We start from the raw sequence: 16,744 nt of genomic DNA on the forward strand, positions 1-16,744 counted from the left end.
CACTCCTATCAGACAGGGCAGTCCAAACTCTAGAGGTCACCTCTCTAGAACCACGGGCAGAGGTCAGCTCTCTGGGCACCGTTCATTCTTCACTGCAAAGAACTGAGGCCGAGAAGGGAAGGAGCTGGAGCCAGTCACCCTCCTCACACACTGGCCTGCTGAGTGCCTGGATTGTATGATGGGACCCACAGTCAGGGCCTGCTCCATGGGCCTGCGATGGGCACGCTCCAACAGGGCCCACTCTCAGAAGGATCCGTTCTCTGCCGTTGCTGCCTAGAAGTTCTTTTTCTTTCTTTTTTAAAATATATTCCCCACAGTCAGGACCTGCTCCATGGGCCTGCGATGGGCATGATCCAACAGGGCCCACTCTCAGAAGGACCCTCTCTCTGCCATTGCTGCCTAGAAATTCTTAATCCTTGTTGAACAAGGGCCCGAATGTTCATTTTGCACTGGGTCCCTGAATGATCCAGGGGTCCTGCTTCCCACAGAGGCACACACAGCTCTTGACGGGAGCGATGCCACAGGCACGTGGTAAGAAGAGCATGTGGGTTGGGAGATGTGGCCATCGCTGGAACCACAGTCCGCCACCCATTCATGCAGTTTCTGTCTCTGGAATGCCTTTGCTGCCTTTTCCCAGCCCAGTCTCTTGGCAAGGCTGGGTCCATTGCCACCTGATGCTGCTCCCACTGGGCCCTGTCATTAAAGTCTTCTGTCCTCTGGTTCCCACAGCACCCTCTCCTCTCCTGGGGCAGGACTCCCTTCCATCCTATATAATAAAAGCCTCATATGCAAATTGTCCCCTGGGTGTGATCGGGAATTCGACTGCTCACTATGATGTGCGCTGACCACCAGGGGGCAGCACGGAACAGGGTGGGCATTGGTGACGTGGCACTGGCAGCAGGAGGCGCTGCTGCCTGATGGGCCAGAGGAGAGCCGGTCATAGCAGGATGGTGGAGCACATGAGCAGGTGGTGCCAGGCCAAGGTGGTGCGAGCAGTCCAATTGCCAGCAGACACAACCAGTGTCAGTGGGGACGGGGCCGCCGCCTGACTCCCAGGCGCTGAGGGAGAAGGGGCAAATAGCAATATTAAAATATTTCTTCTAATTATTTTCCTTTCAATGTGCACGAATCCGTGCACGGGGCCACTAGTTGTTTCATAATCACTGATGTGCAAGTCATCAGAGGAAGGGAGGGGAGCCCGTCAGCTGGGGCTCAGGGCGTAGGGCTGAGACACCCACACTCAAGCCCTGGGCACCCTCACACACAACCCTTAGAAAATAAAGCTCCCGCGTCCGGGACGCGGCCCCACACACCAGTTCCCAGCTCTCACACTGCAGAGGTGCTCACGATTTTTATTTGTTCAGCCCTCCTACTGCTTGCTGTGTGCAGGCCTGTTCCAAGCACTTTGTGTGTATTTAACTCATGAACCTGTGACATCGTGTATTCGTTTTCTTTTCGCTGTGGCCTAAGCAGCCCACCCCTGCTATAGACTGAGCGTGTGTGTCCCCCACAAACACGTGGAGACATGGCCAACTCTGAACCAGGAAGCGGCCATGACACCAGACACCACATCTGCTGGTGCCTGGATATTGGACTTCCAGCCTCCGGAACTGGAAACAGTTTCTGTTGTTTGTGAGCCGCCCAGTCTGTGGTATTCTGTTATGGCCGCCCAAGGGACTAAGGCAGCCCACCCTCCACACTCAGTGGCTCGGAACAACCAGCAGTGACCTCTCACTCGCCGGTCTCTGGCCGGGCCAGGGCCCTGCTGAGTGGCTGCCGGGCGTTGGGCTTTGTCAGGCTCTAGTTGGGTTCAAATCTGCTTCATGTGTCTCCTCACTTTGTGGCCAGTGGCCACCAGAGCACGTTCCCTTGGAGCAGGCGCTGGGCCAGGCAAGCGCGCTCACAGCTTCTGCTCATGATCTGTGCCCCCGTCCTCTTCCCTCTGGAACCCGGGGGGATGCCGGCCTCAGGGCTGGGGCTGGGTGCTCACTCTGATGCCTGGCTCTGTCCACATCTCCCTGGGCACTGCTCAGAGGCCGCCAGCCCCCTCAGCAACCTGCCGTGGCTAATCACCGCTTCATCCAGGCTTTTAGTGCCCATGGCAACAGGAAGAACACCAGGCGGGGGGCCAGCCTGAGGCTGACAGGACAGGGCCTGGCTGTCTCACAGGGGCCTCTGGGATGTTGGCAGTAACGCTGGTGTTCACGAGGCTGTGCTTGAGAAGATCCACCAGGCCCACCAGAGCCACCCACCTGGGGGGTCGTGTTCTACGCGAACTTGACCCTTCATTAAAGGTCAGGGTGCCGTCTGGGTGGGGGTGGGGGGCCTCTGTGGGGCTGGTCTAGAAAGACGACTTATCTTGACCTCAAAACATGGCTCTTTGATTCTCATTTCCTGAGTCAGTTCCTCCATTTTAATACATCCTGGGGGGATGGTTACGAATGTCTGCAGCTTATTTTTCATTTATTTTTAATGCCAAAGCTGCACATACTGATTAAATCCAACAATAAAACGTTTTGTAAATGGTTTCCCCCAAAAGTGGGGGGGGAGGGGGGGAGTAGTGGAGCAGGGGCTGCAGTAAATGGCAACTAAAGAGGAAACGGATGGACGGATGGACGTTCCCAGCTCTGGCCGCGGACAAAGCCCGTCACCCCTCACCCTGGCGTGTCCCAGAGATGCTCCCAGTTTCCAGGAGGCCAGCAATGTCCGATCTGAGACGTGGGAGCCACGCTATATGCTTGCAGGCGGGAAGGCTGGGAGGGGAAAAAAGTGTGAAAACAGATGGAAATGTAATTTTTTAATGACAGCAGCAGATGGCAAAAAGACACAAGAGTGTGTTCGCACCATGTTGGAGCCACTTGAGAGCACCCAGCTCAGCCGTGATGTGCACCATGCGGCTGGCATGATGGCTCCCCCGCCAAACCCCGGAGGCCAGTGAGCTGCAGCGAGGAGCCGGCAGGCCCTCCAGGGAGGGGCGGGTGTGCTGCCAGGCTGTGTGGGGCCACAGATAGGTGGGGAGATACCTGTGGCCACCTGGGTGGGGCCCAGCAGCATCCCGAACCTGGCTTTCCTAGACACAGGAAGGCAGTCCCGGTCTCTGGTTTCAGACAACCCCTCCTGATGGTCCCCATGCCGCTGTCCTAGCTCAGGTCATCCCCACTGCTCGCCTGGACTTCTCACAACCTCCCATCTAAGGTGAGTCTCCTGCTGCTGGACTGTTGTATTTCTGAGTGCAGAGCTATTCATGTCACTCCTCCACCAGCAACCCAAAAGTGGCGTCCTCCCAGACACACAGGAGCCTGCCTTCGAGCACACTCTTGGCCCCTCCTTGTGTTGCCAATTTATTAACAGCAAATAAGCCAATTAAGTGGAGACTATTAAAGAACTTTAAATGAGAGAGAGAGAGAGAGAGAAGAGAGAAAGGTTTACAAAGCAGGCCCTAGAGAGCTGGCCACTGCATGTCTTTCTTGCTTCACCTCTCACCACACTCAATGGGGATGGTAATGCCTCCTGGGGCAGCCATGAGCAAAAGAAACCTCTCCTGCCCTGGCCGGGTAGCTCAGTTGGTTAGTGTGTCCTCCCCATATGCCAATCTTGTGGGTTCGATCCCCGGTCAGGGCACATACAAGAATCAACCAATGAATGCATAACTAAGTGGAACAACAAATTGATGTCTCTCTCTCCCTCCCTCTCTCTCTCATCAATGAAGAAAAATTAAAAAGAAGAAACAGCTCCTGCTGAGAGTAGGAGCCACCACCTGCCATGTTGGCACAGCTGAGAACCTAATGGGCTCTAGGGGATGATGACATTCAGAATAGGTACAGCCCAAACCCATGGAGCCACCAAGGTCAGTCCTGCCAGGGGCCACGTTATCACCTCCACATTAGAGACTAGACTCAGGCAGCAGGAGCTGTGGCTCCTGGCCCCTGGGAGCCCTGGGACGGGGAGGGGGGTAGTGAGGGAGGCATTCACATCCTGTTAGCAGAGCCCTGCTCTGAACCACACCGCTGGCATATTCCAGCTGAGGCCAGGCAAGGAGGTTACCCAGGAGGTGTTTTGCATTCTGCATTTCTCTCCTCCGGCTGCCCACACTGTAATTCAAGCAGCTTCTTAGATGGGTGACACCACTAGCTGCAAGTCAGTGCTTTCCCTGAGGTCACCCCCTCCCTCCACCACCACCACAGGAGAGAGGCTGGACTCAGTTTATCAGAGCAGTGGCTCTCCGCCCAGGCCTGAGCCCCACTTCAGGGGTTCTGACTCCTCGGGTCCAGCATCGGGTAGATGAGTCTCTTGCACAGGCAGGGCTGAGAGTCTGTGGAGCTTCTCACCCACCTCCTCAATTCTGTCATTCATCGTTTTCTGTGGGGATGCATCGGCGGGCTGCTGGCCCAACGTCAAACGCAGGAGGAAATGACCCTTCAGAGTACCCCGGTCGCCCATCAGTCCTATTGCAAATGCTCCATTTCCACGTGCGGCCAAGTCTACCGGCTGGAAAGAAACTGAGTATTTCATCATTGCAGGAAGACCCACTGCCTGCACATCAGCAGTCCGCGTTGCTGGCTCACTTTGGAGCACTGTTCTGTGTGACCAAAAGTAGTTATGCAGCCAACTACCCTGAAGAGGGCAATAGGTTCACATTTTGGGGGGCGGATTAGGTTTCCAGGGGAGCTCTAAGTTTTGAAAATAAACTTATTCTTGGTAAGGAAAGCTTTAGAGTTACAAAAAAGTTGCCAAGATAGTACAGCAGGTTCCCGTAGACTGCCCACCCAGTGTTAATTGTATGCTGCTCTGGTACATTTGTCACAATTAGGGAACCAATTTTTATACATTATTATTAATTAAAGTTCATACTTGCTTCCCATTTCCTCAGTTTTCCCCTAATGTCTTTTTTTTTTTTTTTTTCTCTGGGATCTCATCCAGGATCCCACATGACACTGGGTCGTCATGAATTCTTAGGCTCCTCTGGGCTGTGACAGGTTTTGACTCTCCTTGTTTTGGATGACCTTGACAGGTTTTTGTTTTTTTGAGAGAAAGAGAGAAAAAAAAAACAACCATCGATTTGTTTTTCCACATATTTATGCATCCTTTGGTTGATTCTTGTATGTGCCCTGACCTGGAATCAAACCCACAACCTTGGGGTATCAGGATGATGCTCCAACCAACTGAGCTACCCGGCCAGGGTGACCTTGACACTTTTGAGAAGTGCTGGTCAGGTGTTTTGTAGAAAATCCTTCAATTGGGATTTGTCTGATGTTTTTCTCAGGATGAGACTGCGGTTGTAGGTTTGGGAGGTAAAGTGCCCTCTTCATCCATGATATTAAGGGTGTATGCTGTGACCTTGGCTTATCACTGCTGTTGACCTTGATGACCTGGCTAAGGTCATGTTGATTAGGTTTCTTCACTGTCAAGTTACTCTGTTTTCCCCTGTTTCCATCTTGTTCTCCTTGGAAGGAAGTTGCTCTGGGCAGCCCACACTTTAGGAGTGGGGTGTTATGCTCCATGTTCCCCCCCCCAAATATATTTTTATTGATTTCAGAGAGGAAGAGAGAGGGAGAGAGAGAGCGAAATAGAAACATCAATGATAAGAAAGAATCATTGATAGGCTGCCTCCCACACGCTCCCCACTGGCGACCAGCCCACAACCCGGGCATGTGCCCTGACCAGGAATTGAATTGTGACCTCCTGGTTTGTAGGTCAACTGAGCCACACCGACTGGCAATGCTCCACCTTCTTGAAGGCTGGGCATCTATATACATCATCTGGAATTTTTTGGCATGAAGGATTTGTTCCTTCACCCCATTAATTTTATCTCCAACTCTTAATTCATTACCACATGGGGCATTCTAGCCCTGCAGGGGAGGCAGTTCTTACAGCAGGAAATAATGGTATAAGGGCCTGCCCCCCCCTCAAGTAGCAACCCCACTTCCATCATTCTCCCCTCCCTTGTTTTCCTCTTGTCTGTTTGCATCTCAGTACTACTCCCCCCACCCCCACCCCCTCACACACACTTTAAGAGCCAGGCAGGAGACTGGATCCTGGGAATGGCTCAGCGTTGGGCTGGATTGGAGCAGCTGCTACCCTCCCAGGTTTCCCCACTATAAACACCTCCTGGGGAGCATGTTAAGTGTGTGGTTTCTGAGTTAGAAAGTCTGAGCCTGGAACTCAGGGAAGGGCATTGTAAATACAGCTTTGTTGAGGAATAATCCACCCTTTTAAAGTGTACACTTCCGTGGTTTTTGGTATATTTATAGAGCGTGCAACCACCACCACTATCTGATTCCAGAACATTTCCACCACCCCAAAAAGAAACCCCATCCCCATTCACAGTCACTCCCATTTCCCTCTCCCCCGGCCCTGGCAACCACTCATTTCCTTTCTGTCTCTGCAGATTTGCCTGTTCTAGACAGTTCATATACGTGGAATCATACGTGGTTTTGGTGATTGGCCTCTCTCACTTGGCATAATGTTTTCAGGGCTCACCCACGTTGTAGCAGGCATCAGTGCATTCGTTCCCGTTTATGGCTAAATAACATTCCACAGCACGTATAGACCATGTTTTGTTTATCCATCCCTCAGCTGATGGACATTTGGGTCATTTCCACCTTTGGGCTGTTGCAAATCATGCTGCTATGAAAGGAAAGTCATTTAACAAGTCTTCCAAGGGACCCTGATGTACACTCAAGTTTGAGACTCTAAGACACCGTTTTGCAGTGTGTAACGCTGCACTCTGTCTCCTGTTCCCCCAGCATCCCAGCGGGGTCAGCAGCAGCACTGCCATCACATTACAGACAAGGACACCAGGACTCAGGTGATGTGGACACTGGGCTCTGCTTGCTCTCCTGCTCACCCTGCTGTGGCTTCTCTGAACCCCGGCTTTCCCACCAGCTCTTTTCCTTTGCTCTTTTACAGGCTGCAAAAGCCTGCAGGGAAGCCGCGCCAGCTTTGGAACACAAATATTTGCCAGTGAAGAAAACGTTCTCCCATCAATCAAAACCCAGACAAGTTGGCACACGCTCTCTGCAGATGTCTGAAGGAGCTTCTATTTCAGGAGGGGCCAGGTGGCCCAAAGCTTCTCCCCCTCCCTAAACACTCCGGGCTCCTTCTCTTCCTACCTCTTTTGCAGATGAGGAAACTGAGGTCAGAATGGTCACTTGCCTGGGTCACACAGCATCCAGAGGCTCTTTCATTTATTTTCTTTGAAAGTTTGTTTGAATACATGACACACAATGACAGTAATCTCCAAGTCTGCAAATGGCAATTTCCTTTGCAGAGAAACAACAGACATGGTGTTCCATGCCATGTGAGTGGGCAGAACTTAATATAGTCTTATTTCATCGTCCCAGCAGCCCTAAACGGGGCAGTTGCAGGGGGCTTAGAGAGTAAAGCATGGGGTTCTCTGGAGTGGGGCCGCTTTCCTGCCAGGGTACAGAACCCTGGAATACTCCTGTCCCTCTGCTTCTTCTCAGGGCCGGACGAGCAGGATTTCAAATTCAAATCCAGCCCACTGCCTGTCCCCCAGTCCTGCACTGGCTCCCTTACCTCCCTGGAAGCTTTCCTGGCCTATTAGAATCCCATTAGAATTCCCTTGGCTCTGGTTAAAATTCAACTTTCTGGTCCCATCCAACCTCTGAAACACAATTCTCCAGGAGTGTGCATAGTAACTCAGAAGCTTCTAGGGCAGCGGTTCTCAACCTGTGGGTCGCGACCCCTTTGGGGGTCGAATGACCCTTTCACAGGGGTCGCCTAAGACCATCAGAAAACACATATATAATTACATATTGTTTTTGTGATTAATCACTATGCTTTAATTATGTTCAATTTATAACAATGAAATTGGGGGTCACCACAACATGAAGAACTGTATTGGGGGTTGCGGCATTAGGAAGGTTGAGAACCACTGGTCTAGGCCGCTAGGGGATTCTGACACACGGGGAGATTGAGGACCAGTGCTATTAAGTTTCACACAAGCCCACTGTAGAGAGGGCACCTGTTCAACAAACAGATGAGCACATCAATACAGACTTGCTGCAGCCTGCAAACTTGCCCCTTCATAAGTTTCACCTGGGTTGCTTGCCAACGTGCAAATTCGGAGCCCTTCCCCCGCAGTTTCTCATTTGGAAGATTGGGGTGGGGGGGAATCTACATTTTTAAAGATTTTTAACCAATGTGTATGCAGAGGTCAGAAGATTGTGAAATGAAAGGAAACGCCTTCCCTCACTCTCATGGGGTCGGGCTGTTTCAGGTGATGCTGTGACCCAGGAGTAAGGCGGGTAGGCGCCCAGGGCGGGTGAAGGAACACAGGAGCGTGGTGCTGCTAGCTAGCTAGGCGCTGAAAGGCAGGCCGGCACGCACCAGGCGCGAGTAGGGTCGGTGACCCGGGAGAGGGCGTGGCCGCCCCACGGGAGTGGGCGTGGCCATGCCTGTGAGCGAGGGGGCGGGGCCGGAGCCGGGACACGAGAGGGGCGGGATGAGCGCTTACCCTCGTTCAAGATCGCCAATCCGCGGGCTCGTAGCAGCCGCTCTCTCCGCCTCCCGCGCTCGCGGAGAGCGCCGAGTTGCTATTGGGCAGATACGCCTTCTTCCGGCCGGGGGGCGGGCTCCGCGCGGTGGCGGGAAAGCGGCGCCCCGGCACTTAAGGGACGCTGAGGGGTGGCGGCTTGCTCCGCTATGGACGCGGCCGAGGTGGAGTTTCTGGCGGAGAAGGAGCTGGTGACCATTATCCCGAACTTCAGTCTGGACAAGATCTACCTCATCGGGGTAAGGGTGCGCCGGGCATTTGCCTCAGGAACTGGCGTCTGCGGACGGCGACTCGCCCTGCTCTGCTCCCACGTCTCGGGTGGGAAGCCAGGCGGCGGACTCGGCGCGTCCAGCCCGTGGGCCCTGCGTGGACGGGGATGGGGCGAGGTTCGGAGCCGGGAGACGTGGGCGGGGGAGCCCCTGGAGGTCGCCCGCGCCTCCCAGGTGTTCCTGGGCGGCCTCTCCGCGGCGTCTCGGGAACTGGGCTCAGGTGGGCCGCCAGGTGCGGCAGCCCCACCGCGCGAGGGCGGACGTGGGCTGCCTCCCGCGCCGCGTGACCACCGGGCGTGCGTTTGTGTCTGGAGGTCCGGGAATGCCTGAGCTCTGCCTCGCCTTACCGGGGTTTGCTTCCTCCGGCAGGGCGACCTGGGGCCCTTTAACCCTGGCCTGCCGGTGCAAGTGCCTCTGTGGCTGGCGATTAACCTGAAGCAAAGACAGAAGTGCCGGCTGCTTCCCCCGGAGTGGATGGATGTGGGTAAGGACGCGGGTGCCCGGGTTCCGCAATGACGCCATGACCCACTGACCAGCTGAAACCAATGGCTCCAGGTTCACGCCTTAGAGTCAGCTGACCGCTGTTACCAGGGTTCTGTCAGTTTGGGATGTGTATACCGCTTTTAGTTCAGATTTTGTGTTTAAAGCTATTTCACCTTGGTTTAAAATTTAAAAGTATTATAAGGCCTTAAAATAAACAGTTTAATTTAAATATATACGTAGTAGAGGCCCAACGCACGAAATTCGTGCAAGAGTAGGCCTTCTTTCCCCGGGCTACTGGCACCGGCTTCGTTAGGAAGGTCGTCTGGAAGGACGTCCGGAAGGATGTCCCGTCTAATTAGCATATTAGACTTTTATTATTATAGATATAGACTGACATGTTGAGCAAAGTTGTTAATCTTACATTATAGAAAATGCATGAAAATAATCCCTACAAGGGCATATTATTCAGCCATATAAAGGAATGTGGATGGACCTTGAAAATCTTATGCTCTCTGAAAAGAACACGCAGACCCTATTTGTAACATTCCATTTATATGAACTATCCAGAACAGGCAAATCCACAGAGACAAAATAAATTAGTACTTACCTAGGGATAGGGATATGGAGGAGATGGAGGGATTGTGGGGGGGGGGGGTCCTTTTTGGGGCAATGAAAATGTTGCCCAACTGTGAATATACTAAAAACCATTGAATTGTATACTTTAAGTGGGTAAATTGTGTAGTGCGTTAATTATGCCTCAATAAAGTTGTTAGGGAAAAGAAAATAATGCATTGAAGATGCAGGCCGACTTGACCCTGACTTTATCCTTTTCGGTCTTTTTTCCCATCTCGGAGATGTGAGTGGCTCATTATCGCAAATAATCGTAATTTTATTGGGGTGGTGGTGGTGGTCATAGGCATGCCTGTAGAATTTGAAAAGCCATGCCTGATTCTGATCGCCCCCTCCCCTTGGGAATCACTTGGGGATACCTGCCTCCTAGAAGCAAGGACACGTTCAGTCAGACTCTCACATGCAGTTAAGAAAGACTGGGCATTTCTGCCTCACTCCCGGTCCTACGGGGTGAGTGGCCCTGGAAGTCCTGAAACATCGTGGGAAGCCCCAGTTCCTTCTGCTTTGAAGGGCTTTTTTAGTCCCAGCAGGCCTGGCTCTTAGGGCTGCATCCCCTGAAAGCTTCTCATTTAGGCCCAGCCTGAGCTGCTTCCTAGTCCTGGGCCGGATGTGGTGAGAGGAGTGAAACGTCGTAGTCGACACTGCCCAGGAGCCAACTGCTCTCTGATTCTCCCACCAGGTGGTTCCACCTGTTCTTGGACTTCGTGTAAATGGTATCATCTAGTACTGTGTCAGTTTTGGTCTCTGACTTCTTATCGGTATAATGTTTTTGAGATTCACCGCTGTTGCAAGTGCCATTACACTCTTTTATTGCTGAGTGGTGTTCCGTTGTGTGCGTATGCCACAGTATGTTCACCCATTCTGATGTTGGTGGATAGTTGGGTTACTTCCCGTTTTTGGCCATTGTGAATATGGCTGCTATGACTGATCTTGTCCAAGTCTTTTTGTGGATATGTTTTTATTTCTCTTGGGTAGGTAAATACCTCGAGGGGTGGAATTGCAGGGTCGTGGACAGACTGTGCTTAGCTTGGTAAGAAACGGCCGGTGCTCCACAGGGGTTGAGCCATTATTATAACCCCACCAGGATTGTCCAAGAGTTTCCAGTGCTCCATACCCTGGCCAACATTGGAATTGCAGGGTTTGAACAGAGGTGTTTCATACTCTGGTTTAGATTTTAAAAAAGAAAAGAGTGAATATTCTGTGCAAAGAATAAGTGTGTGGGGAGAGAGCAGTAGAGAGTTACCCAGGCTAGAGCTGGGAGTGGCTGGAGCAGCTGATTGAGGTGGGCAGGGTGGTTGGAGTTTAGGCATAGTTTGAAGGAAGAATCAGCAGGGTTGCTGAAGGACTGGCCGAGGGGTATGAGAGAGAAGAGTTAATTAAGGATTAGCACCAGGGTTGTTGGCTTGAGCTCTGGAAGGAAATGGAGTTGTTTTCTTAGATGGGGAAGACTGCAGGAGCAGTGTGTGGGCTAAAGTGAACCCTAGGAGTGGAGTTTGAACATCTTACACTGGAGGTGCCTGATAGAAGTCCACGTGGAAATAATATGGGCAGTGGGGTATTTGAGTCAGGAATTCAGAGGAGGGACTGATCTGGGGATGTGAATTTGTCATTATGAGCACATAGATGGTATTTAAATGAGGCAGGAAGAGATCATATGGGACGTGGGTTTAGGTGAGCCCTGCACCAGTGTTGAGAGGTCAGGGAGGCCAGAAAGAATTGATGAGATGAGAACTCTGGTGTTCGAGAAGCTAAGTTAATACACTCCAAGGGAGAGGATTGATCCTCGTCAGATGTGGAGGCTGAGACATAGCCCTTGGGTTTGGCCCAGTGGAGGCTGTGGGCCTTGGTGGACTATGCTGGTGGAGGGGTAGGATGGACACACATCTGAGTGGTTGAGGAGGGGAAGTTAATGCCAATGTCAGACAACTCAAAGTTTTGTGTAAAGGGCATGATAGATGGATTGGTAGCTGGGGAAAGATTTGGTGTCAGGGGAGGGTTTTTTCTTTTTTTAAAAAACACACATGTTTTTATTGATTTCAAAGAGGAAGGGAGAGGGAGAGAAAGAAACACTGATCAGCTGCCTCCTGTGTGGCGCCTACTAGGGATCTAATCCACAACCCTGGCAAAATCAGACTTTCTAAGATAAGGCTGAAACATCGATCAGCTGCCTCCTGCACACCCCCCACTAGGGATGTGCCCGCATCGGAGGGACATGCCCCTGACAAGAATCTAACCCGGGACCCCTCAGTCCGCAGGCCGACGCTCTATCCACTGAGCCAAACCAGTTAGGGCAGGTTTTCTATTTTAAGATGGGAGATGTTGCAGCATGTTTGATGGAATGTCACATAGTGAGGAGAAACATGGTGAGAGACCGATGCTGGAGTGGTGATCTGTGCAGGTGAAAGGAGGGTCCAGTGCATACCTGGAAGGCTGGCCCTTGTGTATGGGGACAGACACAGGGAAGTTAGGAAGATGTGGTGACAGGAGCATGCGGGCACTCAGCAAGGCAGTGGCTGAGAGCTGGGGCAGTGAGATGAGAGAAGGCATGAAGAGGGTGGGCATGATCAAAGGTGAGAGTGTGAATGGATCAGGGAAGTTTCATAGGATTGCAAGATAATACCAAGGGCCCCTTGGAGATGGGTGGTCAGTCCTTTAAAGTGAGACTCCACAGCAGAGTCGTGTCTGTGTGTATCCCTTAGGCACAGTGGGCAGTTCAGATTTAGGACTGGAGGTTTTCTCGGGCTATCAGAACACATTGCGGCCCCGTAGTTTTATTGCTGGCTTTACCCAGTGACCAGATAAGTTTCTATTGAACGAGTACGAAACACGTTTTACATAAATGTGCAAGGCGCGCTTTACAATTAAGTACCCATTGCATTCTGAAGTTACTATTACATGTTCTTTTTTTTTTAACATATTTTATTGATTTTTACAGAGAGGAAGGGAGAGAGAGATAGTTAGAAACATCGATGAGAGAGAAACATCAATCAGCTGCCTCCTGCACATCCCCTTCTGGGGATGTGTCCGCAACCCAGGTACATGCCCTTGACCGGAATCGAACCTGGGACCTTTCAGTCCGCAGGCCGACGCTCTATCCACTGAGCCAAACCGGTTTCGGCCTATTACATGTTCTTACAAGTTAATATCTTTTTAATATCGTGATTGGCCACAAGTCTTAGAACAGAAAACACAAGAATTCTCGTGATCTGTCTACAATGTGTTAAGTCAGAGAAACATCAATGATGAGAATCATTGATTGGCCATCTCCTGCATGCCCTCCACTGGGGATTCAATCTGCAACCCCGGCATGTGCCCTGACTGGTAATTGAAGCATAATTCCTGGTTCATAGGTCGGCACTCAACCACTGAGCCACACTGGCAGGGTCCAAAAACTGTTTTAAATGTATTTGTCAGTTGATCGAATAGGTAATATAGGCAGTTGGTAAATTCGGTTTTAAAAAAACATTTTGGTTATGGTGATGGTAAAATGTATTCATTCCTAAATTTCAGAAAAGTTGGAGAAGATTAGGGATCATGAACGAATGGAAGAAACTTTTACCCCTATGCCTAGCCCTTACTACATGGAACTGACCAAACTCCTGTTAAATCAGTAAGTAATCTCACTGAGAGCCCACGTGTTCATGGTTCTCATCCCTTAATCCCTGCCTTTCCTTTTTATTTCACTCTCATTACCAAGGTAAGTGGTATTCCTGTCCACTGAGTTCCTCAGGTCAGTAATCTGGGAGTCCATTCACACTGCCTGAAGTCTCTCCCTTCCACATTTTTCCTTTTCTCCACCCTTCCCTCTCCTAGTAAATCCCTTGGTTCTTTTCATTTTATCTCTTAACTACAGGCCCGGTGCACAAATTCATGCACTGGTGGGGTCCCTCGGCCGTGCCTGTGGGGATTGGGCCGAAACTGGCTCTCTGACATCCCCGGAGTGGTCCTGGATTGCGAGAGGGCGCAGACCAGGCCAAGGGACCTCACTGGTGCACGATTGGGGCTGGGGAGGGACCACGAGAGGGCTCCAGGGTGTGTCTGGCCCGACTTGCCCAGTCCTGATCGGCCAGACCCCAGCAGCAAGCTAACCTACTGGTTGGAGTGTCTGCCCCCTGGTGGTCAGTGTGCATCATAGCGATTGATCAAACAGTCGAGCGAACAGTCGGACACTTAGCATATTAGGCTTTTATTATATAGGATTATCACTTGACATTTGAACCCAGTATGAGCCTCTATCATTTCTAGCAGTAGCCTTTATCTTAACTATAAATATGTTTTATTACTAGAGCTTTACCCCTTTTTATTCTTTGGTTATGTGCATTTGAGTTCTTGCATGTTGGTCACATGAATAGCCAGAGGACTCACATTTGCCTCTGATCCTGAACTATAAGAAAAGCCCACTAGTGGCAGAAATGTGCTGTAGTAAATTGTCTCTCTACATCCAATTCTGGTTCCACATCAGCTCCTAATTCACTCTCCACATTGCAGCCAGAATGGCCCTTTAAAGGTGAAGCTGCCAGCCCTGACTGGTTTGGCTCAGTGGATAGAGAGAGCATTGTGGCCTGTGGACTCAAGGTTCCCAGGTTCAATTCTGGTTAGGGGCATGTACCTTGGTTGTGGGCACATTCCCAGTAGTGGGTGTGCAGGAGGCAGCTGATCGATGTTTCTCATTGATGTTTCTAGCTCTCTATCCTCCCTTCCTCTCTGTAAAAAAATCAATAAAATATATTTAAAAAAAAATAAAGGTGAAGCTGCCATATGATTCCCCTACTCCTTGGAGCCTTTCCAGGGTTTAGTCTAAAGTCCTAATCATGGTATTCAAAGCACTGCATAGGCTGGTTTTCTTCCTTCTCTCATAACTCTTTTACAGTTCTCCCCGCTGACTCTAAATTCCAGCTCACTTTGACTTCTTTTACTTCTGTATACATACCAAGGTCCTCACCTCAGGACTTTGCATATACTGTACCCTCTGCTAGTAAGTCCATCTGTTCCCTTCTCCCTCCTTTGGTTTAGACTAACAGGTACTCCCTTCCTGTCCTACGTGTCATCTTGGCATCTCTGTACACATCCATAGCATTTGTCAGTTAAAATTTTTTAATCCCTTATCTGGCTATGCTCTTCCCCCCACCCTCAGTTCTAATGAGCAGGGACTGTGTCTTCTGTGTATTAGCACAATGCTTGGTGCTCACATGTTTGTGGAAGGGAGGGAGGGAGGAGTGAGGGAGGGAGGGAGGGAGGGAATCAGTGAAGGAGGCAGGAAAGTGGATCATTTTGCTTGGGACATACTTAGAATGTAATTTTCAAAGTGTACAGCTTTTGATGCCTTTTAATTGATGGATTCAAGAGTAGAACTAGAACAAAACTTGGGGAGCTGTAGAGTAAGCTCTATTTTTGGATGCAAATGAAAATTCAAGGTATATAACACAGACTTGGTCCTTCAGTTCACATGAGGCTGCAGTTCACAGCTTACTAAGCATTAACTAGGTAGTGATAATGGGCTTGAGTTCCTGGTTTAGTGGGGGAGAGATGTGACCCTGTTACCCAGTGGTCACACTGCAGTGTGATAAATGCCGTTCAGAGTATGTTGGGATGCAACCCTAATGCCTGGTGGTATCAGAGAAGGGATCTTGGGCTGGAAAGATCAGGGAAGATCTGGGGGAGAAGTCAGAGGCGTGAAAGGACATGGTGTGTTTGGGAAACAGAGCTGTTGGGACACATGCAGACCGAATGGGGTGGGAGAGCTGAGGCTTTTCTCTTGGAGGCCCCCGGAGGGTGTGCAGGAAGGAGTGTGCCACCTATGGAGCTGAGAAAGCCTGCTGTGGCAGTGGGAGAGCAACTCGGAGTGGAGACTCGGGAAGCAGAGGCCCGTTCAGTATATTATGTATGCAGTTCTTATTGAAACTCTTGTCTTAGAATTATTTAGAATTCATTTGGCTGAGGGACTTAATTGTACCTTTGTTCTGCAGTTCAAGGAGCTGGGTTCTTTGTTCTTTACTGCTGTTCAGAGCAAAGGATCCAGATGTTTGGGCTTTAAGTAAAATCCACTACATAAACTTTATAACACTGATTATCCATCTTCTAATCTTGAGCTAATTTTAGCATGTGAAGAGGTCATTTCCAGCTTATCCTAGAATGCCTGGTGATGATGATGTGAGCTTCTGCTTTTATCTTCCAGTTTGTCTTTTCCTTCAAAGATCAGTTTAAAAAATCTCACACAGGAAGACTGACCATCTCTCTCTGACTCCAATTCAACCTTTACCCAGAATTCATTATGTAAAATGTGCTCAGGTTATGCTAATTTGCAATTTCTTCTGTAATTTTTGTAAATGTATTTTTGTTTTCTCTGTAGAGTAGGCCAATGTCTACTCTTCAGGACTTTTGCGAGGATAGAAGTATTGTGTAGTGCTGAGCACATGGCAGGCATAGAGCTGCTGTCTTTCCCTGGTGGGTTGTAAGCCCTTGGGTAACCGATGAGGTATGAGCAATAGAAGTCATGACCTCTGACCCAGCCTTGAAACAAATTCATTCTAGATGGAAATTCTATACACAGAGCACTCAGTTATCCTGAGACACGGGATGTCCAACGTAGAGCTTATTCTCTTATTAATTACTAGAGGCCCGGTGCACAAAAATTTGTGCACTCGGGGGGTAAGGGGGTCCCTCAGCCTGGCCTGTGCCCTCTCGCAGTCTGGAACCCCTCAGGAGGTAACGACCTGCTGGCTTAGGCCTGCTCCCGGGTGGCATAGGGCAGACCCAATCCCTAGGTGCAGCCCCTGGTCGGGCTCAGAGCAGGGCCAATTGGGGAGTTGGGGCGCCACCCCCTGTCATGCACAGAGCAGGGCGG

At 50.5% G+C, this 16,744-nt stretch overlaps 1 protein-coding gene across 1 annotated transcript in view; it reads left to right on the forward strand.

Annotated features, from left to right (window-relative positions):
- The first annotated feature begins 8,607 nt into the window (after positions 1-8,607).
- GINS2 (GINS complex subunit 2 (Psf2 homolog)) overlaps positions 8,608-16,744 on the forward strand; it is a 10,483-nt gene continuing 2,346 nt past the window's right edge. Inside the window, exons 1-3 of the mRNA XM_006762223.2 lie at positions 8,608-8,757; positions 9,157-9,271; positions 13,411-13,510. Of these exons, the coding sequence (XP_006762286.1) occupies positions 8,668-8,757; positions 9,157-9,271; positions 13,411-13,510 (305 nt within the window). The 5' untranslated portion in view covers positions 8,608-8,667. The remainder of the gene's footprint in view (positions 8,758-9,156; positions 9,272-13,410; positions 13,511-16,744) is intronic.

The sequence above is a fragment of the Myotis davidii genome, unplaced genomic scaffold (assembly GCF_000327345.1).
Source record: "Myotis davidii unplaced genomic scaffold, ASM32734v1 scaffold77, whole genome shotgun sequence".
Taxonomy (NCBI): Eukaryota; Metazoa; Chordata; class Mammalia; order Chiroptera; family Vespertilionidae; genus Myotis; species Myotis davidii.